At 39.3% G+C, this 27,362-nt stretch overlaps 1 protein-coding gene across 2 annotated transcripts in view; it reads right to left on the bottom strand.

Moving 5' to 3' along the window:
- The window catches only part of Acaca (acetyl-CoA carboxylase alpha), a 243,975-nt gene that overhangs the window by 45,415 nt on the left and 171,198 nt on the right, over positions 1-27,362 (bottom strand). For both annotated transcript variants that reach the window (XM_013013338.1, XM_013013339.1), the window contains 4 exons: positions 25,829-25,926; positions 20,246-20,366; positions 19,530-19,640; positions 392-535 (listed from right to left, as the gene is read on the bottom strand). In XM_013013338.1, coding sequence (XP_012868792.1) covers positions 392-535; positions 19,530-19,640; positions 20,246-20,366; positions 25,829-25,926 — 474 coding nt within the window. The remainder of the gene's footprint in view (positions 1-391; positions 536-19,529; positions 19,641-20,245; positions 20,367-25,828; positions 25,927-27,362) is intronic.

The following is a 27,362-nucleotide window of genomic DNA, read 5'->3' as shown; positions in this document are numbered from 1 at the left end:
ATTCTCAAAAAAAAGAGGGGCTGGGAAGGTGGCTCAGTGGTAGAGCACTTGCCTTGCATGCCTGAGGCCCTGGGTTCGATTCCTCTGCACCACATAAACAAAAAGAAAAAATCCGGAAGTGGCGCTGTGGCTCAAGTGGTAGAGCGCTAGCCTTGAGCTGAAGAGCTGAGGGACAGTGCCCAGGCCCAGAGTTCAGGCCCTATGACAGGACCCCCCCAAAAAAAAGAAAGAAAGAAAGAAAAAAATAGCTTTAAGATTAAAAAAAAAAAGGAGTCAACAGCTTGCAAAGAAATATTTCATTAAAAATCAAAACCAAAAAACCCAAACTCAACCATAAAGACAATACCACTGACCCAGTGAGCTGTGGTGGTAACAGCGCATAGGGTCTCACCTTAGGCATATATGACAGCCAGTGCAGGACAGTGAAAACTCCTTCAAAGTCATCACACACAGTGCAGTGGGTGACCCCATTGTTGTGCATGATCTGAATGCCCCCAAGCTGGTTATTGGAGGTGTACACTTCTCGCCCGAGAACCTAGAAAAATGACAAGACACGTTTGGGATTACAGAAATAAAGACAGAGTTTATTTCATAATTATCTCTAAAACAGCTTCATTTCTCCATAAGACAGAGATTCTAGCTTATGTGAATTATTCTGAGTGACTATTAGGACCATATTCATGAACAGAAAAAAAACAAAAAAACACCTTAGGAAAGAGACAATCATGTACAGTACTAGAACCCCAGGAACCCCCTCCCACCAAATAGCTTGCGTAGATATGCGAGGCGGGGGGGGGGGAGGGCACACTTAAGACTCAGAGCTGAAATTGCAATGGTGTGTAGATTGGGACTGTGAGGCAGAGGCTACCTTTTCATGTGCAAGTCTGGCAGAACTGTTACATGTACACATAAAAGATAACATGTCTATCGTCTGACAATCTTTAGTGATGGGTCTCTGTTAAAGAAACCCTGTGGAGGTTTGGGTTTCTCATTTTTTTAAGGATTAGCTTTTTAAAACCTGAAACAGCTCACATGGCACACACAAACCCGAGTCTCAAGTCCTCTTTGTGTGTTGGGTGCAGGGCTGTGATTTATTCCCTAGCCTGCTTTTCTTCCATCCTTCCTTTCTCCCAAGGCTGGGGGCGGGGGGGGGGGGGGGGGGAATTCAAGACCTCATCCTAGTGTCTCTGGAGGAGTTTAACCCTTGTCAGGTCAAAGGGCACCTGTAATTGGAAATCACAAAGTTTCCTTTAAAGAAGAAAAATGGAAGAAGAAATATTCTTGGACTTAGAAATTGTAGGGTTTCTTTTCCCCCTTGAAGATTGGTTAATAATTTCTTTCAGGGAGGGAGGTTTTCTGACCCAGCAGATGGAAGCCGGGCAGCCTGATCACTGACTATTGCAAACTGCTGAGTGTGTGGTAATTGCCAGTCATCTAGGGTAGCCCTGGAGAGCTCTAACCAGTTGTGGAGTGCTTACTGTATTTTTCACTTTTCTTTTCCCTTTCTCCTCTCTGAAAAAATAACAAAACAAATTTCCTTCCTTACTAACTTTTATTCATTTTCAGTCTCTGGAGAGAATCTAATAAATTAAGGAACAGCCAACTGTACCTGTTTATTCTCAATTGGCCCCTTCTTGTTAGGTGCTTTAAAAGGTTCCCCTCCATACAGGGTCAACCCCTACCAAGGTTTTCCAAAGGCTGAGGAAGCTGGTGGCTTAAGTAATAACCTCACTGTGACCCAACTGGCCTTAGTTTCATTTAACTTCAGCTAGGAAGGGCATAAGAGAGTTTTCTGAAAGGAATATGGAAAGCAAAATTGCTCTCAGATTACTGCTTTCTTTGATAAGGAAGCAGGGAGAACAAGTCTTTACAGGCAGCCCCAAGCTGAGCAGCATGCTGGCAGCTCCTTTGAAGGAGCCCTGTGAACAGGGGAGACCATATCTGACCACTGGGCTCCCATCCTCCTCTCAGTCCGTCTTTAATCTCAGCCCAGGCACTGCGGCTCTTTTCTCATTCTCCTGCTGTCTCTTTCCATTTGCCCTCTCTCTGACTGATACACTGATCTCTCGGTCACTCGGCTTTCTGCTCCACTGAGTCCATATTACTAATAACACCTCCGCCACGGCCAGTTTACCTCATGAAGGCAGGAGCACATCATTACAAAATAAACTCATAACTTTGACATTCTAGCAAATACACGCCGTTTGTTATTTTTATGGCTTTAGTCTTTCTAACAGGCAGAGGACATTACATACCTGTTTCATTTCTATCTTTAAAGTGTGTGCACACACGCACACTTGCACATGCATTGGAAAACAAAACAGAGCAAAAAAACCCCAACTCAAACAAATAGCCAATGCAGCCAGTCGGCGGGAGACCCTGGTGGAGGCAGAAACCCTGTCACTCAGGGAGGCCATGCTCTGATCTGGCTCTGGTTTTATGGTCGTCATAAACCTGATGGCCCAAAACTGGTCCTTCTGGGACAGACTGCCTCTCTGCTAGAAGTCATTCAGTCTGATCAGCAGTATTTTTAATTATCAAAATAAAATTGGAATGAAGAAAAGGGGATAAAGAGGAGACATTGTGACCCTGGATATCTGATATTCACAATGTATATCAGGAGCCAAGTACTCAATGTTACCTAAAAGAGAGGGCCATTTTCTGCTCAAACACTGTTTTCTGCCCTATCTTTAATATTTGATAATATCCAGCCAGTAGAACTGTACACACTTCTAAACTCAGTAATAAACCAATGACCAAAAAGGGATCAAAGCAGACCAAGAGCTGCATTGTTGTTTAAAATGCACCTTCCTTGGGGCTAGGAATGTGGCTTAGTGGTAAAGTGCTTGTCTGGCATGAATGAAGCCCTGGGTTCAATTCCTCTACCAGATAAACAGAAAAAGCCAGAAGTGGAGCTGTAGCTCAAGTGGTAGAGTGCTAGCCTTGAGCAAAAGAAGTTCAGGGACAGTGCCCAAGCCCCGAGTTCAAGCCCCAGGACTTGCAAAATAAATAAAATTAAAATTGAATGCTCCTTCTTCAGATGTCATTCCCTCTCAATCCAAGGAAGAGAAGAGCCAGTCTCAGAAAGAGGGGTTCTGTTACTGATCCTATCTCTTTTAGTGTGTGTACTGGGGACTGAAACCCAGCACACACTCTACACTGAATTACATACACTTCTACCAATTCTCTACCATGGATTTTTATAAGAAATAAATTTGTTTTTTTGTTTTTTGTCAGTAGTGGGGCCTGAACTCTGGGCCTGGGCGTTATCCCTCAGCTCTTCAGCTCAAGGCTAGCACTCTACCACTTGAGCCACAGCGCCCCTTCCAGCTTTTTCTGCTTATGTGGTGGCTGAGGAATCAAACCTAGGGCCTTATGCATTCAAGGCAAGCACTCTACCACTGAGCCACCTTCCCAGCCCCAAGAAACAAATTTGAAAGGAGTAAGTTTGAAACCTACCACATCTCTTTCCAAGCTAAACTGCAAAACTCTGATGCTACATAATAACACTGTTGTGGAAAAGCAACAGCATTTCTACATCCTTTCTCTGGGTTCTATAGACACCTAATGACAGTTTACTGCAACCAAGAACAGTATGTCTAAGCTCAAGAAATGTCATTCATCTGAGAAGATTCATTTAATTTGTAAGTAAGAAAAAATAATCATAGGCTAGACTAATAGAGCATCTAAAGAACCATTTCTGATCAGCATTATCTTTGGAAATGGAGGTAGAAATGGACACACAGAAATGAAATCTGCTCCACTAACCAGAAACAAACAGCAACAATCACAGCTACTTAACAATCAGTGAGGAGAAAACAGTGTATCCCGCCCCCCAATCCCGCGTGGGTTCATCTTCACTACAGGTTTGGAGTATGTATTGGTAGGATGAGGGCACACACAATAGCTCCTGATTTATAGAGGCTGTTGCTGACTCAAGTGGTTTTAATGATTTTAGAATACTTCACAACAAAAGCTCCAACCAAGGAAGCAGAATGTGGGCTAGGACAAAATCCATTCTGCTTAACTCTGAAATGATCACACAAATCCTAATCAGCCTCTAGGAAGATGACAAGAGCCCACGGAGAACCACTGCTCTTTCCTTCAATATGTTGGCCTTCCAACCTTCAACAGAAAAATCTGGGATCAACAGCTCTCATCATCACACTACTTTCATCAAGCAGGCAAGCTTCATTTATCACTCTCTAATCCCCGACACAGGCACTTCTGTATTAGTCACCTTGCTTTCAACGTTTCAGTTTCCAAATTATCCCTCTCACATATATTTTCTATTGAAATTACAAACTTTTTTTGGGGGGGTCAGTTGTGGGGCTTGAACTCTAGGCCTGGGTACTGTCTCTGAGCAATTCAGCTCAAGGCAAGAACTCTACCACTTGAGCTACAGTGCCATTTCTGGTTTTCTGATGGTTAATTGGAGATAACAGTCTCATGGACTTTCCTGCCCAGGCTGGTTTTGAACTGTGATCCTCAGATCACAGCCTCCTAAGTAGCTAGGAATACAGGCATGAGCCACCAGTGCCCACCCGGCAAAATGTGCTTTTGGTTTTGTTTGTTTGTCCTGAGCTTCTTTTGTTCAAGGCTAGCACGCTATTACTTGACCCACAGCACCACTTTTAGCCTTTTCCATTTATGTGGTATAGAGAAATTGAACCCAGGGCGGCTTCATGCATGCTAGGTAAGCACTCTACTGCTACATTCTACATTCCCAGCTTGCAAACTTTTTATACATCTTCCCAATAAGCATCAATTGGCATTTCAACACAGGAGCCACTTAACAGGAGGTGACATTCCTGAGGGCCCCTTTGCCCTCTAGCTCTAAGTAAAGAGGCAACAACACCATGAAGAATTATTAGGGATGGCACCATCTTGTGATCCTCTGCTGAAGAATGCTCAGGAAAACAGAGCTGGATAAAGGCTGAATCTGAGAGGCAAAGAGGATCTCCACAGTTTCCTGAAAAACTTAAACCTCATCCAATATTCCATTCACTGAACTGGCTGATCTGAAAATTAAGGCACCACATAAAAGCCAGTGATTAGCAGAGATGCAATTGTTAAAGGCTCCACCAAGGATGCTACAGAACCTTTAGAAATTCTAAGATACATAAGAGGTAAAAATGAATGCAGTCATACATACATGCTAAGGTCTCTGCTGCTACTGCTGCTTATCTAGAGACATTGCAGACAGCTCAGGTTTACCATAGCTGACAGGCAATGAAAACAGTCTAATATACCGCCTGCTCTTGCCCTTAAATCCCTTTTTGGAGATCAAGATAAACACGTTCTTCCTTTCCCAGTGCTCCAGACGTTTGACTGAAGTGGCACAGCATTGTGAGGTTTTGTGCAAATGAAATCACTGTGTAATACTGAACGAGAGTAGTATTTACTTGTCAGGATATTTGTCAGCAAAGCACAGCACAGCACAGCATTCAGATTTCTAAGTTTCATAAATGCAACTTAGCTCAATTTTTTAGAAAATTGCTTTTGTCCTGATACATGCATTATGTTAGGGACCTTTAGACTTATATACAAACATTTGCAATCATGTACTAAGATGTGAAAAATAATGATGCATATCAATGATGGAATACAAAAGGAAATCTACTGCTGCTTTCCCCCTATTAAGACAATCCTTAGTGGGTTAAGGAATCTTCTATTTAAAGAAGCAGGGAGTACAAAATTCCAAGAATTAGGCTATACAAAAGCTGAGTCCTTACTGCAATCCTCTTCTCATTATGATATTTCCATTCTCAAGAGGATGTGAGGAGACATTTTGTAAATTTACTAAGCAATCATCATCACTGGACTTCATCTATGATTCTAGGTATTAAAAGTCACTCTGGGATCTGCCAGATTATTGATAAAGGTTTGACTAAGGCACAGAAAAAAATAGATAAGCGAAAGAGTAAGTGAGCTTAAGGGAAAAGTGGTAAAAATGAAGGGAAAAAAAAGAAAGATGAAAGAGAGGGTAAGGAAGGGGGAGAGAAAAGAGGAAGGGAAAGAAAAATGTAATAGCTCATCTCCTCAGTGCTGCTAACATCCTCCTCCTTGACCTGAGAGGACTACATTTTTAAAAGCTGACAAGTAATTCAATCTTCAATTAACAATTTTAAGTGGTGCAGCACATATTACTGTGTAAATGTTTCTCCAGGAATATATCTAAGAGTGAATGGAATTAAATCTCTAGGGTGACAGGAACAGTGCCACTGTGACCAAGAATATGTAAGTATTCCAAAATACACAGCCATAGGGTTACTTCTCCACCTTTATTGTCAAAACTGGAGATCTAATTGTTGGCTGGTAGATTACGGCTGGGGTAGAGACTCAGTGACAAGCTCACACATCCAAAAACATCCCTAATTTGAGCCACAGTTGGAGTTAAGACCAAAACTCTACAGGTAAGTGATCTATCACCTGAGTCGCAAACCTCTAAGCTCTCAAAAATCTCTCTGGAAGAAGCAAATTAGGAAGTGATTGGGGTTGCCAAAGAATAAATCAGGGCACAGAGACTATGCTACCAATGGTAGAAAAATAGGCCAAAAAGAGACTGAGATACATGCCAGAAACAGCACTGGAAGGTGGGCTTTCTAGAGGGGTCACTGGAGAACAAGTATTTACTAGTTAGCAATGATAAGGATTGACCGTAGAGAGGGTAAGGAACAGAAACTCAATTCTAATGTAAGGGATGGTGAAGAGCCACATGATAGTTCGCCTGTCAAATGTAGGAGAAACAGTGTAGGCTTCTGTAGAGAAAGCTGACTGCGAAAAGAAATCACTCATCCCAAGGATCCATCAACTGCTCATTTAGCTAGAGACTTGGGAGTACTGACAAGAAATCAATTCCAAGTATGGAAATATTTTAAATAACATCTAGTTTATTGAGGTATAGTTTACATAAAACAATCTTGTGCATTTTAAAGTGCACAACTCTATGAATGCTGACAAACACTTGTGGTTATATAACCTCCTCAAACAAATCAGAGAACATTTTTATCATCCTCAGAAGATCCCTCATGCTCCTTCATAATCCATCCCCTTCTGCCACCCCTAACAACCACTGGCCTGTTTTCTGCCTCAACAGTGTTTCTTTTTGTGGAATGTTATATAAATGAAGTCATGCCATATGTAGGCTTTTCAGTTTAGTTTCCTTTGGTTAGTATAGGGCATCAGATTCGTTCAGACTAATGCAAGTGTTCAGACTAATGCAAGTGTCAGCAGTTGCTTTTTATTGCTGAACACTATTCCACAAGTACCACAAGTCATTCAAACATTTGTCAGCTAATGAACATTTGGGAGATTATCCATTTAGTGTGATAAATAATTTCTAGGCTAGGTGCCGGTGGCTCACACCAGTAATCTTAGCTACTCAGGAGGCTGAGATCTGAGGATGGTAGTTCAAAGCCAGCATGGGCAAGAAACTCCATCAGACTCCTATCTCCATTAAACTACTCAAAAAAAGCCAGAAGTGGCTCAAGTGGTAGAGTGCTTGCCTTGAACAAAAGAAGCTCAGGAACAGTGCCCAGGCCCAGAGTTCAAGCCCCAAGAACCGGCCAAGAAAAAAAGAAAAAAGAACCTAACTTTTATAGACATTCATGTCTGTATAGACAATATGTTTTCTGGGGCTGGGAATGTGGCTTAGTGGTAGAGTGCTTGCCTAGTATGAATGAAGCCCTGGATTTGATTCCTCAGTATCACATAAACAGAAAAAGCCAGAAGTGGCACTGTGACTCAAGTGGTAGCGCACTTGCCTTAAGCACAGAGTGGCTCAAGGACAGTGTCCAGGCCCTGAGTTCAAGCCCCAGAACCAGCCAAAAAAAAAACAGTTTTCACTTTTATTGAGTAAATGTAAAGGGGTAGGACTGCAAGGTTGTATTGTAAGTGTATAGCTAAGTTTATAAAAACACAAACACCTGAAGCACACCTTTTTCAAAATGGCTATACTCACTGCACATTCTCATTAATAAAAGTATATAATATATAACATATAACATCTTCATCAACACTTGAAATTTGTCAGTTAAACTTTGTTTAAGTCTAGGGCTAGGGATGAGTTCAGTAGTAGAATGCTTGCTTTGGATTAGATCCTCAGCACCTTTAAAACAAACACTAATTTTGGGAAAATTTAGTGGTGTCAATTGTGGTTTTAATTAGCACTTCTCTAATGAACAATGATAAGCATCTTTTCAAGCAGTTATTTTCATCCTGATGTATTTTGGGTCTTGTTTATTCAAATTTCTTGCCCATGTTTTTATTATTTATTATTGAGTGCTGAAAATTCCTTTTTTTTTTTTTTTTGGTAGTATTGGGACTTTAACTCAGAGTTTCATGCTCACACTTGTCTTTCATTTAAGACTAATGTTTTATCACTTGAGCCATGCCTCCAGTTTTTTTGCTGGTTAACTAGAGATAAAAATCTATTGGACCTTACTGGCCAGACTTGCTTTGAACACTGATCCTTAGCTATCAGCCTCCTAAGTAGCAACAACTATAGGCATGAACCACCAGCAACTGGCTTTTTTTGGGGGAGAAAGCGGGTGGCAGAGGGGGAGGCAGTACTCAGGGCCTCATGCATGCTCAACTTGCTTGTCAGGCTGATATGCTACCAATAAGCCATGCCTCCAGCCCTGCTTTATTGTAAAAACAAGAGAGTCTTGGCTGACTTTTCTGTCTGGGCTGCCCTTGAACCAGGATCCTCAGGAATTCTGCCTCTTGAGTAGCTAGGATCACAAGCATGAGCTGCTACAACCTGGGTCTGAAAATTCTTTATGTTTTGAATACTAGTCTTTTATTAAGCATGTATTTCCTAAAGATAGAAAAAAGTCAAATTTTCAGTTATGTACTGATTGTTCTCAATAGACTGGTATTGAAGAAAAGGGGGCTATGTGACCAACTGCCCATGCCCACAGGGGCCAGGCACCAGTTTGGTGCTTTATTAAAAAGCCTGGCTTCTTAGGGAGCAGCATGGCTCTTCAACTCTGTATCTCTGTAGCCTTTTTGTAGTTTCCTCATTTTAGTTTTACCCTTAGAGACTATGAAAAGTGTAATGCTGTCTTTTGGCCTAAATTTTAAGCTCCATGAAAGCAGGAATTGCATTTATATTTCCACAATACAAGAATAGCTTTATATATAAAATATACACAATAAATACATGTGAACTACTACAATTCTTAGTAGGTTATATACAAACTCAACTTTTTGAGCACTTTGAACTACTATAAATAAATCTTTCATATTCATGTTATAACGTGTAATGGTTTTATTAAACAAGTGGCTCAATTTTCTTACTGTTTTAGTGGTTTTCTTTTCCTCCTTCCCTTTCCAAAAGTCTTTACTTGGGCTAGAATTAAACTAGTAACATTACTCTCAAGTCATATTATATTAGGGCTGCTTCTACTGAAATTCATACATCTGGTTTATCTGTTGAGAAAAAGTATATTTTATCAATGGGCAGATGGAAAATGATGATTTTTTTCAAAAGTTGATAATATGTTCCAATGGTCTTGACTGTTTTTATTTGCATCTTATGATGCTGGTTAAATTTAGGTGGATTCTTTTCCTCGATAACAATGATTTCTCAATTTCTCAGATATGTACACTATTTTAATGGGTTTAAATCCCAGACACTGGGACATTATTTAAATTAGGAGTCAGCCAAGAATCAACCACAAAAACTTGAGGCCCAGGAATGGTAATCTGTAGTTCAATCTTAAAGCTTCTCTTTTCATAATTCAGCACTCCTGTGTACATTAGCTGATTAGACCATGTGATGGCCACTCTGAATGGGAAGTGACATGGCTAGATTTGGATCCATGTACAGGGGACATTTTTGGCATGATGAACAGCCAGGAGTCAGGTTTCTAAACAGTCCTACTTCCCAGGTCTTTATCATATTCACACAGCAGTCTGTGCACAGCAAGGGCCCAGGTCTGTCTTCCTCAGAAAAAAACTGGAGTCCTTGCATTTCTAATCTACCAACGTGTGCAGTTCTTACACTTTTAATTTATGAGTGTTTAGGGGGGACCTCTCTGACTTGGGAACATATTGGCTTGGTCTAATGCTCGGAGATTATTAAACTTGGAGCTATGCTCCACTATCAGGTCTACAGATCTTTTATTTAGAAGATATGGTGCTCTAAATGCACAAAGAGCTCCCTGTCACCTTCACATTAAAGCCCCTAGTGCCTGGTAAATGGAATTATATAGCTGTCATCTCCTTTCCCCAAAGTTTTAAGAGTACAATGGGCTCATTTTTTCACACTCCATCCCAGCTTCAGAACTAAGAGACCTACTTTGTATTGATTTAAGGTCTCAGAAATAAATAAACCTGCTTCACCGCTGTGATTCACAACAAATTCATGATACACTATTGCATGATATATTTCAAGCTCTTGCTCTGGCTCTCTTTTTCCTCTGGTGAGTGATGGGAGAGGTGGGAGGTAGTGGGGAGCTGCAAAGCTGACAGCCTGATGGTTATTGGAGATGGCTGCTGACTGCAAATCCAAGAGCAGACACTGTTGGAGGAATATGGGATTTTTTTTTTTTAAACTTGGGGGCAAGGGTGAGAAGCTAATTTACTTGAGTTTCTGGCTGGGTTGGGGGAGAAGAAAGGTTGAAGGGAGAAGAGAGAGGCTGTCAGAGTAGCAAGCTTCAAGCTAACACTGATCTACAAAGACAAAGCTATGAACATGTGAAGAAAGTGAAGGAAACCTACCATGTGAAGGTGTAACAAATGAGTGACTGGAAAATGAAGCACCTGAAGAAATAGCTTTGCCTAAGGGACCATGTTCATAGACCTAAATGGGTACTTAGTTTGAGTTCAGGGGCAATGCTTTTGTAGAGGCAGGAAGCACAGAGACTGAATATGTGAAGCAGAGACATTTCCTCATTCTAATACTCAAGATACATCAGAATTCTGAAAGTTGAAATAGATACTCTGGAGATGGGGTAAAGATATATCGGAGGTCAACATGGATGAGGTGAGCCAAGGACTGTTCACTGAAGTGAGAGGGTAATAAATTCTAGCCATTTGGCTTTTGTTTGTGTACCCTGAAGGCATTGAGTATCTCAGTCTATATCATCTTTACTGATACTACCAAATCTTGGACTCACTGAATTTTAGTTCAAAAAAGACCTATCTTCTAACCATGTATCAAAATCCTGACTTTTGACAGGGCAGGTAATGGCAAAGCAGTAGATAACTGGGATCCAAAACTTATGTGTGACACTATAGAGGAGACCCCTAAGGGTCTACTGCATAAATTCAACTTGGATTTAACTGGTTTTTTCATTTGTAATCACTATTTCATATTTTTAACAGACAAAAGTATTATTTATAAGTAAGGCACCTTTCTCTCTTAAAACAGCATTTTCATCTTTGCTACATTTATTTTTCAGACTGGACTGTGAGGCAAAAGACTTGGAAAAATCTTTGGTTCTGTTCAGTTCCCCATAGGTCATATCAGAAAAGTGGGACTTTGTTGATTTTGAATACTTTTTAAAAAACTTATTTAAATTTTATTGTAAAGGTGATGTACAGAGGAGTTACAGTAATTCTTTTTGATAGAAATTAGTCTATCTAAATATGGAAAGAGATTTTGGCCAAGAAGAACTTGATATAGATAAAAGGTATGGACTAGGTTAAAAAAAATTGAGCCTTCTTTTATCTGAAATTTTCAAGTACAACTAAATGAATATTTGACAAAGGTGTCAAAGAAGAAAGAAATAGTTGGGTGATTAGACTTTTAAGAATTTTTTCACTGCCCCAAATTACAATTCTATGGACACTTATGATTGTGAAAATGGCACATAGGATTTACCTTTCTTTCTTTCTTTTCCTCTCTTTCCTTTTCTCTTTCTTTCGTTCTTTTTCTTTTTTTTTTGTCGGTTGTGGGGGTTGAACTCTGGGCCTGGGTGCTGTCCTTCAGCTCTTCAGCTCAAGGCTAGTGCTCTACCACTTCTAGCTTTTTTATGCTTATGTGATGCTAAGGAATTGAACCCAAGGCCTCATACATGCAAGGCAAGCACTCTACCACTGAGCCACAGGATTTACTTTTCTGGCCACAAAACAAGATAAAATTTAAATATCATGGTACTATTTTCACTCCTAATTTCACTAATAGATATAATTTTATATATCACAATATATAACCTAATATAATCCTATAATATGTAATGTCTTAAAAAATTCCTCTTCCTAGCCTAACGTGGTTTCTCTGGCTTTAAATAAATACACATCTTCACAGCATAACCAAATATTAGAAAAATTAGAGAAAAATTATGATTAAGGCAGAAAATGCATTTTGTTTAAATTGAGACCAATTTAAGTCCAAAGTAACTTGTCTATAAATGGAAAGAAAGGGACTGATCAAGTTTTGTTTTGTTGTTAGAATCTGAAAGTTTACTCCCCAAAAGTTTGAGTGGATTTATAATAGGATGTCCAGCGAGATCATCCTTGAGTCTGTATTTAATTATCTAAAACAGAGCCTCAGAGCTTCCACTTTATCTAGAAGCTCTGGACTATAACTTGGAAGTTTCCCCAAGTCCTTGGTATCTAAACCATCAAACAAATATGGGGCTGTCTTAGAGAATCAAGGCAACTTTTTTGATGAGCTCTGAATGGCAATTCTACCCTGTAAGATCTTCAAACCAGTATATTAAGAATGGGGCTACTGATGGATCACTAAGGCTCATGAATGTAGTCAAACATACCTGGTATAGCTTTCTATTAAATCACTTCCCCTACTTCCCCCACCCTGGTTGGAGTCAGATTTATCCACATTTATGTACAGGGGTGACTTCAAAATTAAGGAGACCTGTGTATTGTAATCCTATCTTAGAATTCATTCCTACTACTACAGAAAGGCTTATTCAAAAAGGAAGCTAAAAGACCCTCTTTAGAAAGGAGAGTGATCCCATCTGGAGCTGTGGGAGTACAGGGATTTTCTATTGGCTAACTGGGTAGTTAGAGACTTTTAAAAATGCAAATTGCGGGACAGATCTTTAGTGTGATTATGGGCTATTGTATCAACAAGTCCTTGGGGACACTTATAGACAGGTGACTGACACATATACTACCCTATCATGACTGAACATGGTGCCTCTCACATTAATGGTTTTCCAAAGTATGTTGTCTTTAGATAACATCTACTGAGAAAGTCAATATGTGAATGTAGAGCCTAGGTGAGAACTACCATCTAACATTTCCTTAAGGAAATTTTGCCTCTGGAGATACAAAGTATGGAGAATATTGGGTTTGTAATTCCTTTCCATGACCCAGATATGAATAGCAATGAGAAAGGACCCTGCACTCCACAGAAGATTACAACAGTGTCTGTGTTTTCCTGTACTAAGTCCTTTAATCCCCACAATGACCTTACTAGATAGGTACTATAATCGCCTCCAATTTTACAGTTAATAAAATTGTAGCCCACAGAGGTTAAGTAAATTTCTCAAGGTCATACAACTAGGAGGTGGGAGAACTAGGAATTAAACCTAGGCAGCTTGGTTCTAGAGCCTGAGCTTTTTCACCTCTTCAAGTTATATGAAGGTGACAATGATGTATGCCCTACAATGAGAACTAAATTAACTCTTTCCTCCTTGAACCCCAAGACTTCTCACATTCTGTCACAGTGTCACGGATAAGCATGGGAACTGTATTGTGTCACCTCTGGTACAAGAGAAAAGTCCCTATCTGGAAGGAACTGTGGTACTGTGCTCAATAGAGTCAAATGTGACAACTTCATGTTTTATGTTGCACAACTACATATAAATTTCTACATGGAAACTGAGAAGAATGTGAACTACTTATACCAAGTCTCAAAAGCAAGATTAGCAGAATTAGCCCACAAAGAGCCCTAGCCACACCTATCATTTTTTTCCCCTAGCAGCTTCAGTGGAAATAAGTGCCTGATCTCATTAAAGGAAATGAGTTTATAGATTTTTTTCCCCTTAAAAAAGAAGTGGAAGCTCTAACCTGTTTGCCATAAGGAAACCTCATGATCTCCTGAATGAATCTATAACCCACACATTGCAAGCATTACAGATGTCATACCTCCTTCAAGCAGTTACCATCCAGAAGCATAGCAGCCACTTGATACCATGTTAAACATATGAAACAGAAGCTGAGAGGAGCTGTGGTGGTAGCAGTGGTGCTGATGTTTAATGTTACTACAAATATCCACGAGGGACTCTGACTCAGGACTTTGTAACTCTGCAAATCATCTTGGCAACTTAAGGGTCTGTCTTATTAATACTCCAAGTACTACTGCCTTTGCCAAGCCTACCTAACTCCCTTCACAGAATCAGTCAGCCACATCTATTAGGTCTATCTTACCATTCAGAAGGCATTCTGAGACACTTTCATTTACAATTCCCAGAGTTAGGAAACCATGACCTACTTATTACCTTTAGAGGTATGGAATGGCAAGTGCTTAGAAATACCTCTTATTTATGTCATTACACTCATGACATCTGGATTAAAAAATGGAAGAAAAGAAAGTGAACAGATCACCATATTTTTGTAGGTCTTGTGGGTACTAAGTAGAACTCCTTCTGTAATAAAACTTAGGGAAATATATTCATGTTCTGACTCTAATTTAGACTCGGTTTCAGCTAATTCTGCTTCAGTCTTTCCATCCATAAAATGGTCCTAAAACAACTGCCTTTCCCAAAGACAGCAAAAACCCAGACAGATGTTCTTGATTTTGAGATTCAAATTTTGCTGTCTTTCCCAAAGACAGCAAAAACCCAGACAGATGTTCTTGATTTTGAGATTCAAATTGGACTGCCTCCAATAAAAAATCCATTGCTTTTAGTTCAAATGTCAAATCCATACCACAACAGTCAAGAAAGTCCAGAAACTGTCTCTTTCCTCAACTTAGTAATATTTTGAATCTTACAAAATAACTGCAGGCAACAAAATAAGATAGGTACAAAAGAAGAATAGAAATACTCAGATCACAAGTGGAAAGCATTTTCCAATTTTGGAACAAAAGGACAAGTGGCAAAGAATGCTGCTGAAGAATAAAACATGGACTATAAAACCACAGAACATGAAAAGCAGCAGCTGCAACATTTTATCTTATATTCCTGTTACTATTATCTAAAAAACAACAAAAAACAACCCTTCCCACCTACCCACCTCCCAAAAAACAAGAAATCATCTTAAAATTGTCTCTGAAAGCTAAACATAGGAAGGTATAAACTAATTAAAAACAGATCACTAAAATCATGTGTGTGCCGAGATGATAAACAGCTATAAAAGCTTGATGCACACATGCAATGTATTAACTGGGAATGCGTCTCTCCTCAGTTTTATATCTATTACAGGAACAAACAATTTACATGTTGCTGCATTATGTGAGTATGCTATGTGGAGTTGTCAACCCTTCTTCATATCCAACCATGTTAAGTTCAATCAGTGATGGGTTGGAGGGGGTTAGAAAGGTTGGAGAAAAGCAAGGAGGAAGAAAGTTTTCAAAAAAAAATCTCTGCCTCAGCAAAAGTTTTCATTAAAATTTTAGACAAATGATCCCTGTGTCCTTCTCTCTTGCTGCCTGGGGCTCCATGCTATTTCTATGCAAATAACAACCTCGTGGTTTATATCTTATTATTTCCACCGGAGCTGCAGTGACATGACCTGAGACGTGTAAGAGGTGGGATGGAAGGGAGGGGGGGGCAGGCGTTGAAGAGGAGAGAGGGAGAGAGAGAGAGAGAGAGAGAGAGAGAGAGAGAGGACAGAGAGGCAGGAAGAGAGAGAGAGAGAGAGAGAGAGATGGAGTGGGTGCTCATTCGAGTGTGAAAAAATATTGTCAGGAGTGAGCGTCAAGAACAAAAAAAATTGCAAGGATAACGTGTTTATTTCAATCCTCCCACCCTCATACCCCCACCCCCCACTTGCAAACCGGCACCTTTTAAAATTCATTGGGCATCAGGCGATCATGCACAATCCATCTGCTTTCACTTTATCATTTGCATTTCATGCCTCCTGGCTTTTGATGTGCTGATACTTTGATGCAGTCAGGAGACGCGCATTATCATTATTTCAATTTTCAAAGGGGTCAACGGGATCGGCACTTGCACACACAAGATCTTTTTTCCCCCAAGCAACCTCTGTGAACCCCCTTCTTATTCTTCACCCCAATGTTTAACATAAAAGATGAAGGCTCAAAAACGTGGGTGGGTCAAATGTTTACAGTCTCAGACTGTATGTAAGCTTTCATATACCACTTATATTTCTACTTTACACAGGTACACACATACTAGAAGCAAATTGGAAAAGGCTTAAAAAGGAATCTCTACAGTATTTCAAACACACAAAGACTTTCTCATCTGTGTGCACTCAGGGAGGAGCACAGTCACAGCTCCATGAGCAAGACACAGTAACAAAGAGATCAGTGCTCACACAGAGAGAGACATGCACCTGGAGTGTCTTGCTCACACCCAGAATAAGCAAGACAGAAAGAGATCTAGAGAACGAAAGGCTAACAAGAGACTAAAAAATCATCAGGACACACAAAGACAAGAGTATGCACATGAAGAAGGTCAGAGGAAGCACTCTGAGTGTGGTAGCTCTGTTTCCTTTCTCATACCTGATAAGCAAAGAGGCTGATAGAACATTCTTAATGAATTTGCATGAAATCCAGAGTCTTGCAGCAACATGACTCTTCTTACGAGATGCTGACGTGTAGATAGTGAACTAGAACAAGATTAGGTAGCCTCTACAAATGATAGCTCTCTTTAGCTAAAAATGATTATGTCCTTCTTGAAATGAGCATTGTTTTATAAGTTACAATAGTAGCTTTACTTGTCTTACCCTCTGTAACTATGTTTTCACTTTTAGTAGCTATACAGGCTAGGAAGGTAAATATACTGAATTTGACCAATTCAACCAGATTTTATTTTTGTGCTGGTACTAGGGCTTGAACTCAGGACCTCATGCTCTCCTCAGGTTGGTGCTCTACCACTGAGGCACACCTCTAGTCACAGCCTTTTTTTGCTGGTTAATTAGAAAAAAGTCTTTCAGATTTGTCTGCCCATGCTGGCTTCAAGACTCATTTTTCAGATCTCAGCCTCTTGGGTAGCTAGCATTACAGGCAAACCATAAACATGAGCTCCACCAGATTTTAAGAAAAAAATCCTTAGCATTTTCTTCATGGCACAAATGAAATTCAACTGGCAAGTTTTCAGGCAAAACAAAATGAAATAAATTCTAAAGTAACAAACTTCCCCCTCAAAAAACCCAAAAGCTAACCAAACAAATAACCTCAACTTTGATTTTTGAAATATAGCATCATATGTGTATATAACAAGATACATTTTTATTTATTTTGTTTGTCATGGGGGTTGAACTCTGGGCCTGGGCACTGTCCCTCAGCTCTTCAGCTCAAGGCTAGTGCTCTACCACTTGAGCCACAGCACCACTTCTGGTTTTCTGAATGGTTTATTGGAGATAAAAGTCTCACAGACTTTTCCTGCTCAGGGTGGCTTTGAACTGTGATCCTCAGATCTCAACCTCCTGAGTAGCTAGGATTACAAGCATGAACCACTGGCGCCTGGCTTATAAAATACATTTTAGAATTAGCTCTGTGTTCATGTTAAAAGATACCATGTAAATAAAGGAGTAGATATTTTCAAATTCTACCCTCATAGACAATGATGTTTAAAACTAAATTACATCAATATCTCACCCTACTCAAAAGAACAACTTAAATAATGAAGATTCTCAGCAGTGTCTCTCACTGCAATAATGTTCAGGAGTGCAGTTTTAAATATTTATTTCTAGGCTATTCTCCTTATTAAAAAAGAAGAAGAAGAAGAAGAGGAGGAGGAGGAGGAGGAGGAGAAGGAGAAGAAGAAGAAGAAGATGGAGAAGAAGAAGAGGAAGAGGAAGAGAAAGACAGCCAAATGTTATTGTTATCACTACTCCGTTTTCCCTTGAAGAAAAAAAAAAAACAAATCCAGAGAATTATACAGAGTTCCTATGAAGGCAGAGAACAAACTCATGACATCTAATAATTCCTCTAATTTCTGATATTCCCAAAGCTAATTGAGCTAACAAAATTATCAACTTCTTCTAAGTAGGAATGATGTGATAGGACAGTTAGTTCCTGTCCTTCTGCTTGAAAATCAGGGCTTGATAAAAAGTTCCTGACAAGTCTCATAAACACAATATGCAATACAATTTAAAATGTGGATAACTCTATAGCCTCATTTGTGGAACGATGCGTGAGAGGAGGAGGGGACTATTAAATGTGAAGTACTAGGCACTTTCATTTTTTATTTATATTTTTTTGTCGATCTAGGGCTTGAACTCTGGGCCTAGGCACTGTCCTTGAATGTTCAGCTCAAGGCTAGTGCTCTACCACTTGAGCCACAGTTGCACTTTTGGCATTTTCTGTGTATGTGGTACTGGAGAATCGAACCCAGGGCTTCGTGTACCCTAAGCAAGCATTCTAACATTAGGCCACATTCCCAGCCCACTTTTACTTCTTTTATTGTTGCTCTTAGAAGTAATGGGCTTTGAATTCAGGGCCTTTTGCTTGCTAGGCAGGCACTTTACTGCTGAGTCATGCCTTTAGCTACTTAGTTTCATTTGAACATCCTAAATTTACTTGAAGGTATACATTATTATTCCCTGTTGATAGCTGAGGGGCTAAAAGGTGATATAAGTTGCACAATGGCAGCCAGCCCCAGATTATTCCATTATATAATTCTGGCTTTAGAAAGAAAATAAATTTCCTATGCCTCCAAAGAACTAAGGACTGCATTATCCTTTGTATATGTAGTTTTCTTGGTCTGATTTCACTCATTAGCAGCGACTTCACTCTCCATTTTTTTCTCTTTTAGGGCTGGGGGAGAGTACCTGCATAGCAAGAGCAAGGCTCTGAGTTCAAATACCAATACCACCTTCCCCAAAAAGAAGACCCATCTTTTTTTCTCCTTTTAGAATAGCTTGGATTAAAAAGGCATAAAACTTTAGAAGGGATGATGTCTATATCATACTCTTTCCCAGTAAGTGTCCTTTTTTAGAAGTCTATTCATAGATTTCTCAAAACATTAAAATATACATATCCTCAACACCTAGTGCGTAATTCAGGTTGTACAGCTGAGACAGCTCCATGAGAACAGATCTCCTTACATTCTTTATTCACAGGTCAGAAAAAGGAAGGGTGTGGAGTAAAACAAAAGCATTCAGTTAAGTCTCAGTTTTTCTGAGAATATGAGCTCTTTAGAACAGGGATTTTTATATAGTTTGTGCACTAATGTACGTACAGGATGTGGAACAGTGCCTGGCACACAGTAGGTACTCAGTATTTGTCAAGTGAAGTGAAATGAATGACTGACAGAATGAATACAAAGGCAAGCAAGTCAATGACTAAAGATGATAGGCAAGAGAAGACAGATGAAGAAAAGCATGGATTGAATGGCTTCCCTCTAGATAGGACCTTAAATTAAGAAAATATATTAATCTTTATTTGAAATACACACTTTACTCAAATCATAGAAACTTACTTTGTTGAGAGCACCAGCTCCTGTCAGAATTAAGTGAGAATTCTCAACCTGGATGGTTCTTTGTCCCAGCCGGACAAGGTAAGCCCCGATCCCAATGGCCCGACATGTAACCTTAAAAACAAATGCATCTGTTTTTATTAACAAAAAAATACAATCTCCTGATCAAAGAAGAGACAAAATTATTCATTTCTTAATCTGAGTATTAGACACTCAAAGGATCAAAACCCTTTACTTGTCTATTTCACAGATGCCTAGCATCTCTAGTAATGGCAAGAGCAAAGAACATACTATGAAGAGAAGAAATTCAAGCTGTTAAGTCTGTGGTAGATTACTAAGTAATAAGTGAAACTAAAGGCCAATACAAACCTAGGTTTATTTGGAAAAGGTAGTAGTTTATATTACTGAATTACCTATCTTCTCATTGTACCCGATAATGACATAATTATACATATACAATGATACAATTTCAAGAAATGTTATCATCTGAGACTGAATAGCATTGAATGAGGGAAGAAGCAAACCTAGTCACATAGCTCTTTAAAAATTTTTGCATTGTAGGGGCTAAGGTATAGCTCAGGGTAGAAAGCACTTGCCTAGCAAACATGAGGGTCTGGGTTCAATCCACAGCCCTGAATTAAGGCAGGGAGGGGAAGGAAACAAGGGGAAAAGGAAGGGGAAGGGGAAAGAAGATCCAACAATATTCTAGGAAGATTTACCAGGCTGATGGTAATGATCTCATCATAAGCCAATGAGGATTCTCCAGCAATCATTCCAGAGCCTCGAAGGTTCTCTGCTCCAAGTCCCTCTTCTTTCCCAATAATATCTGTTATCTTGTATCTATTGCAAACAGCCATGAAAAATAATAAAGGTTAAACACAGTTAAGAATAATCCATTAAAAGAACAATCAGAGCTGGCTCAAATGGTAGAGCACCAGCTGAACAAGAAGCATGCCCAGGAGGGCCTGAGTGAAACCTATTATCTTAGCAGCAGCAACAATGGTAACGACAACAATGATCACTACTAAAAGCTATAGAACTCATTTGAAAAATTTATATTCAACATGAGGGCTTTATGTTCTTCCTATTTATTCTTCATTCATGTCTTTCTTTCTTAGCTTTTTTTCTATCATACCTGGAAACAATATAGTACAGCAGATAAAATAAAACCTAAAATTAAGCAGGAAGGTTTAAAATCCTTGCTCTGATACTAATAGTAGTGTGACTCTGGTAATCACAGTTAACTTTTGTAAAATGGGTATAAAAGTATCATCCTCTTCATTGACATGGGAGTTAAAGCAATGAGACAGCTTGGCACATAGATACCTTCTCATGCTTTCTTGAGCCAGTTTCTTTTTTCTCTTTCTCTCTCTCTCTTTTTTTTTTTGCCAGTCATAGGGCCTGTACTCTGGGCCTGGGCGTTATCTCTCAGCTCTTCAGCTCAAGGCTAGCACTCTACCACTTGAGTCACAGAGCCACTTTCAGCTTTTTCTGCTTATGTGGTACTGAGGAATTGAACCCAGGGCCTCATGCATGCAAGGCAGGCACTCTACCACTGAGCCACCTTCCCAGCTTAAAAGTGGGGCCAATGTATGTAACAATAAGCAATAGCCACTAAATTGACAATTTTAGACTTTTTTTTTTTTTTGCCAGTCCTAAGGCTTGAACTCAGGGCCTGAGCACCATCCCTAAGCTTCTTTTGCTCAAAGCTAGTGCTCTACCACTTGAGCTTCCAGCTTTTTCTGTGTATGTTGTAATGAGGAATCAAACCCAGGAATTCATGCATGCAAGGCAAGTACTCTACCACTAAGCCACCTTCCCAGCCTTAGACAATTTTTTTTTAAACCTAAAATATGCCCAGCCACCAGTGGATCACACCTGTAATCATAGCTACTTAAGAGGCTGAGATCTGAAGATTGCAGTTTGAAGTCAGCTGGAGCAGCAAAGTCCATGAAACTCTTATCTCCAATTAACCACCAAAAAGCTGGAAGTGAATCTGTGGCTCAAGTGGTAAGAGCACTAACCTGAGCAAAAACAGCTCAGCATCCAGGCCCTAAATTCAAATCCCAGAATCCATACCAAAAATAAAATTTAAAAAAATCCAAAGACTGAGGTAGTGAAAAGCTCAGTCAAGTTTCTCAAGTCAAAATACTCTCCTTTTCTAAGATAAAAAAGAAGAGGAAAGTCAAAGTAGTGTATTCCCATTAAGATATACCAACTTTATGCATAAGGGTTCCTCGTTATAGTTCTCTAGAAGACCAAGTGGAAAGTGTGTGGAAGTAAAATGCTGACCAAGTTGTCCAGACAGCATTCTGTGGATCTACTAGGAGTCACTCATCTGTCTTCCTGGCAGGGGATTAGGAATGATAGCTGATAATGGGACATGGGAGATGGGCAATGCAAATAATAAAAGAATGGAAAAATACAAAGTTGGAAGCAGAGATAGACATATAGTATTTGTTGTTCCATGTGTACCAGAAGACATGGCACTGGGTAAAGTTTTATAAACTCAAATGGTAAGTATCCCACAGTAGCTCTTAAACTATTCCCCACTTTTTCTACTCCCTTCTTTAGTCATTTATTTGCCCTTGCTATTGGCCTGTGACTTTGCATCTCTGCTTCCCAGATTACCCTAGCTTCCTACTTTCAGTCCCCAACAATATGTAGCAATACCTCAATTCTTCCCTTTGTTCTAGTAGACCTTAGATTCTAGGGTTATGTTATAAAGCTAATCTTCCTTAAAGGGTTAATGATCCACATTAATTTGGGGAGGTGATAATGTGTTCCTTTTTAAGCCCCACATGATATACAATGACAAATACTCTTGAGCCCAAACAGCTTTCTCTGTAAAAGAGATCTTTACCTCAGAACGCTTGCCTATTTCATCACATTTGGTTAGGACTTGTTATGCAGTCTTTTCTCCTGCCTTACTATGTGAAAAAGCACTCAAATCTCTTTTTTGTTAAATCTGTAATTCTTTAAAGAAGTACTAAATTTTAATGTTATAAAAAACTTGAATATCATTTATTACAATTAAGTTATTCTGATTCATTACTATGAGCTCAGCCTTGTGCTAAGGCCCTAGTCTACTTGATGTCAATGTTCAGAGAAGAAAGAAAAGAAAAAGAACTTATTTTATAACAAAAGCAATATACAAAATTATATTTGGAAATACCTCCCACTCCCAGTAATTCAGAATTATAAAAATACATAAAGGGGAGAAATTTCTACACCAATTTTTTTAAAAAGCAAACTATTTAGAAATAAACTCAAAAAGCTTGGCAAAAATCCCATACTCACAGGGTCCCAAGCATCTCAGGACACCCTTGGAGTATGGCAAGGCAGTTTTAACTTTTGAGACACACACTATGACATGTATCTTCTAGACCCCAGGTTAGTGACTAGTAAAGCACTGGATAATGCTATATTCCTTTTGAAAATGTTCTATCTTGACAAAGCCAGATCTGATATACTTTCTGAGGAAAAATGGCAGAATTTACACAAAAATCAACGAAGAACAAGAAACAAGAGTAGTAATGTCCAAGCTGATTCCAAGTTTTATGTGTCATACAGACATTAATATCTCATTCTTTAGTAATTGTAATTATTTAAGAAAAAATATTACAAGGGCACTGGTTCAAATCTAGCCCAGGCAGGAAAGCCTGGGAGAAACACTTATCTCCAATTAATCACCAAAAAGTTGGAAGTAGAGCTGTGGCCTAAGTGGTAGAACACTAACCTTGAGCAAAAAAAAAAAAAAAACTCAGCCCAAGGGCCAGTGGGCATGCAGCACATGCATGTCCATGAGCACACACAAAAGAAATACAATCTAAACTCATGTCTATCATTTTATTCAAATGATTATTTTAGGACATAAGGATTTTTTTTGGGGGGGGTCCGGTCGTGGGGCCTGAACTCTGGGCCTGAGCACTGTCCCTCAGATCTTCAGCTCAAGGCAAGCGCTCTACCACTGAGCCACCTTCCCAGCCCCAGGACATAAGGATTTATGGAACTGTTTATATTTAACTACTTAATATTAACAGTAACAATAGGTAGTATCTTTTAGGCTATTAAGTGCTGGCAAAAATTAGAGACACTAGGATAATACAAAGAAATTTGACCACCATTACCACAACCAACAAAACAACAAAAAGCTCTGAAAAAAAGGCTAAAAATACCCCACCAGGGGCCAATTGCTCACACTCAGGAGGCTGATATCTGAAGATCAAGGTTCAAAGCCAGCCCAAGCAGTAAAGTCACCAAGACGCTTACTTCCAATTAACCACCAAAAAGCCAGAAGTAGAGCTGTGGTGCAAGTGCTAGAGTGCTAGACTTGAGGAAAAAATCTCAGGGACTGCAGCCAGAGGCTGATTCCAAGCTCCAAGACACCCAGACACACACAAACACACAGACACACACACACAGCTAGTAAAGCATGTAAGAAAAATTTCCCCGTACAGTATATTTAAACAGTGTGGCATTTGTCCAAGAATAGATAAAACAAAAAAGAGGCACATATGAATTATTCAATAAATAGTATTGGAGTAATTAGCATTCTAAAAAGTACTTGTAGACAGATTATAAAAATGTTCAGCTTCACCAGTAATCAAAAATACAAGTTAAAATAACAATTGCTGTTTTTATCCTACTTTATTAATTGACAATAACCAGTCTTGGCAAGAACAGAGAAAAATTAAAGGAGAGAAAATAAGCACCACTACATACTGATTAGAAATATAGATTATGATCTATATTTGAGAGTGATTTGCATTTTTTAACGTTAAAAATGGATTTTTTTTTTTTTTGGTCAGTTGTGGGTCTTGAACTCTGGGCCTGGGCTCTGTGCCTGAGCTCTTCAGCTCAAGGGGAGTGCTCTACCACTTGAGCCACAGTGCCACTCCAGTTTTCTGGTGGTTTATTGGAGATAAGAGTCTTATGGACTTTTCTGCCCATACTGGCTTTGAACCGTGATCCTCAGATCTCAGCCTCCTGAGTAGGATTATAGGGGTGAGACACTGGGGCTCAGCAAAAATGGGATTTTTTTTAAATCTATGATTACACTTCCAGAAACTGACCTAAAGGGAATAATCAGAGATTTTTATAAAAGTTTATATGAAAGAATGTTTATGCTGGGCACCAGTAATCCTAGCTACTCAGGAGCCTGAGATCTGAAGATCGCAGTTCAAAGCCAGCCTGGGCAGGAAAGTCTGTGAGACTCTTTTTTTTTTTTTGGTTCCAGTCGTGGGGCCTGAACTCTGGGCCTGGGCACTGTCCCTCAGCTCTTCAGCTCAAGGTTAGCGCTCTACCACTTGAGCCACAGTGCCACTTCCGGCTTTTTTCTTTTTGCTTATGTGGTGCTGAGGAATCTCATGCATGCAAGGCAAGCGCTCTACCACTGAGTCACCTTCCCAGCCCCGTCTGTGAGACTCTTTTCTCCAATTAACCACTAGAAAACCGGAAGTGGCGCCGTGGCTCAACGGGTAGAACGCTTGCCTTGAGCTGAAGAGTGCAAGGACAGCGCCCAAGCCCCAGAGTTCAAGACCCACGACTGACCAAAAACAAAAACAAAAACAATGTTTATTAGGTGGCTCAGTGGTAGACTGCTTGCCTTGCATGCATGAGGCCCTGGGTTTGATTCCTCAGAACCACATAAGCAGAAAAAGCCAGAAGTGGTGCTGTGGCTCACATGGTAGAGTGCTTATCTTGAGCTGAAGAGCTCAGGGACAGCACTCAGGCCCAGAGTTCAGGCCCCATGACCGACCGGAAAAAAAAAAAAAAGAGAATGTTCACCCCAAAGACATAACAATGAAAAATCAGAAATAGCCTGAATGTTCAAATATTATATATTCATTAAGAGATATTATATAACCATTAAACTTTCAAGTCTCTAATAATATTTAAGAATGTAAGAAGTTTCTGTAAAAAAATTTAGTAAAAATAACAAATTTAAAGGAAACAAGTATTTAATCCCAACTACATAGAAGAAAAGGTATGCATGTAGAAAGACTGAATATAACAAATTCATAACTGTGGCTTCAGGATAGAATTGTGGTTCTTAATTTTTTTTCTTCATAATTGTTTATATGCTTCCATTTATCTAAAATGACTAAGTATTGTAAATATAATTTAAAAATTTCTAGCAACAACAAGGTCCTTCAGCTAATAAGTGGTAGAGCTGAGTCAAAATTCTAAGACACCTAGATTAAATAACGAATAATCTTTTCAACCAGCAGGACATTATAGAAAATGACCACATCTTTTCTTTTGTCAAAGCCAAATTATTCTGACATATAGATACCTACCTGGATTCTCCTTCATCCTCTACATGTTCACAGTGGACAGAATTGAGAGCACTGACTCTCTTGTAATCTTGAGGGGTCAGATACAAATATTTGTAGCCCTGTGAAGCACAAATAATTTTTAACCCATTATTTTCCATTGTCACATAACCAGAAGACAAAGCAAGGTATACATAAAAAATAAGCTTATTCCATAGCTAGCCTTCAACTGCCACATCACTTCTTGGAGTTAAAGTCTAACAAGATACTAGCACAGACACAGAAGTACCATGCCTTCTCCCCAACCAAATCACGGAATGCCCTGAACCAAGATACTTTGTGGCTACAACCCCATGTATATTCAATTTATTTCATTTTCAACAGTGTTACAGGATCATTTTTGAATCTTTAGGGATAGTTCTATTAATGCTATTTATGTGAAATTCAAGAAAGAATTGTATGAATAACTGAGATACTCACAAATCTAGGAGATTCAATATGAAAATCAGAAGGCTATCTAGTGCTAATTAATAATGTGCTTAGCACTTTGTTGTTTTTTTAACAAGTACCAAATTTCTACTTCGATTAAAATTGTACTAATATTTGATCACTGATTTGTTTACATACATATATACTCACATACAAAATAAGAGTTCCATAGCATATGTAATTAACATGTGGTACATCTGTACAATTCAGTAGTTTTTACAATATTTGAGTATTGTGCAACCATCACAACTAATTCCAGAATACTCTCATTACTCATCAAAGAAACCTGTCCCTGTCAGTAGTCATTATCCCATTTCCATATACTTTTAAAATAAATGCTACTCAACTATAACTTATATTCAATAAAATCCATCAATTTTAAGTTTAAACTTTTGGGGGACTTTTGAGACAATCTTGTTGTATATTGCCCAGGCTGACCTTGAACTGGTGATCTTCCAACATCAGCCTCTTGAGTAGCTAGGATGATAGGCTTACACCAGTGTATCTAACCATGTGGTATAATTTGATAACTTCTGACAAATGTATAGTCTTATATAAACAATATGAGAACTAAAACAATTTCTGCCATAGCTTGAAAGAATCCTGTATGTAAAGATGTGAAAGACAACAAAAGAAGCTAAGGAAGAAAAGCCATGAAGGCAGACAAATTTAAAAAATAAAGAAGTGGGTGCTGGTGGCTCACATCTATAACCCTAGCTACCCAGGAGGCTAAGATCCGAGGATAATGGTTCAAAGCCAAGCCTGGGCAGTAAAGTCTATGAGACTCTTATCTCCAATAAACCACCAGAAAACCAGAAGTAGGACTGTAGCTCAAGTGGTAGAGCGCTCACCTTGAGCTGAAGAGCTCAGGGACAGCATCCAGGCCCAGAATTCAAGCCTAATGACTGACAAAAAAAAAAGAGAAGTGGGGGAGGGGGGAAGGAGGGGAGGAAGAGAGAAAAAAAAAGAAAGAGAAAGAAAGAAAAAAGAGGAAGGAAGTAAGAGAAAGAAAGGAAGAAAGGAAGGAAGGAAGGAAGGAAGGAAGGGAGGAAGGGAGGAAGGGAGGGAG

The sequence above is a fragment of the Dipodomys ordii genome, unplaced genomic scaffold (assembly GCF_000151885.1).
Source record: "Dipodomys ordii isolate 6190 unplaced genomic scaffold, Dord_2.0 Scaffold19, whole genome shotgun sequence".
Taxonomy (NCBI): domain Eukaryota; kingdom Metazoa; phylum Chordata; class Mammalia; order Rodentia; family Heteromyidae; genus Dipodomys; species Dipodomys ordii.
The sequence above is the reverse complement of the archived record's forward strand: the minus strand, read 5'-3'. Positions and strand labels throughout refer to the sequence as shown.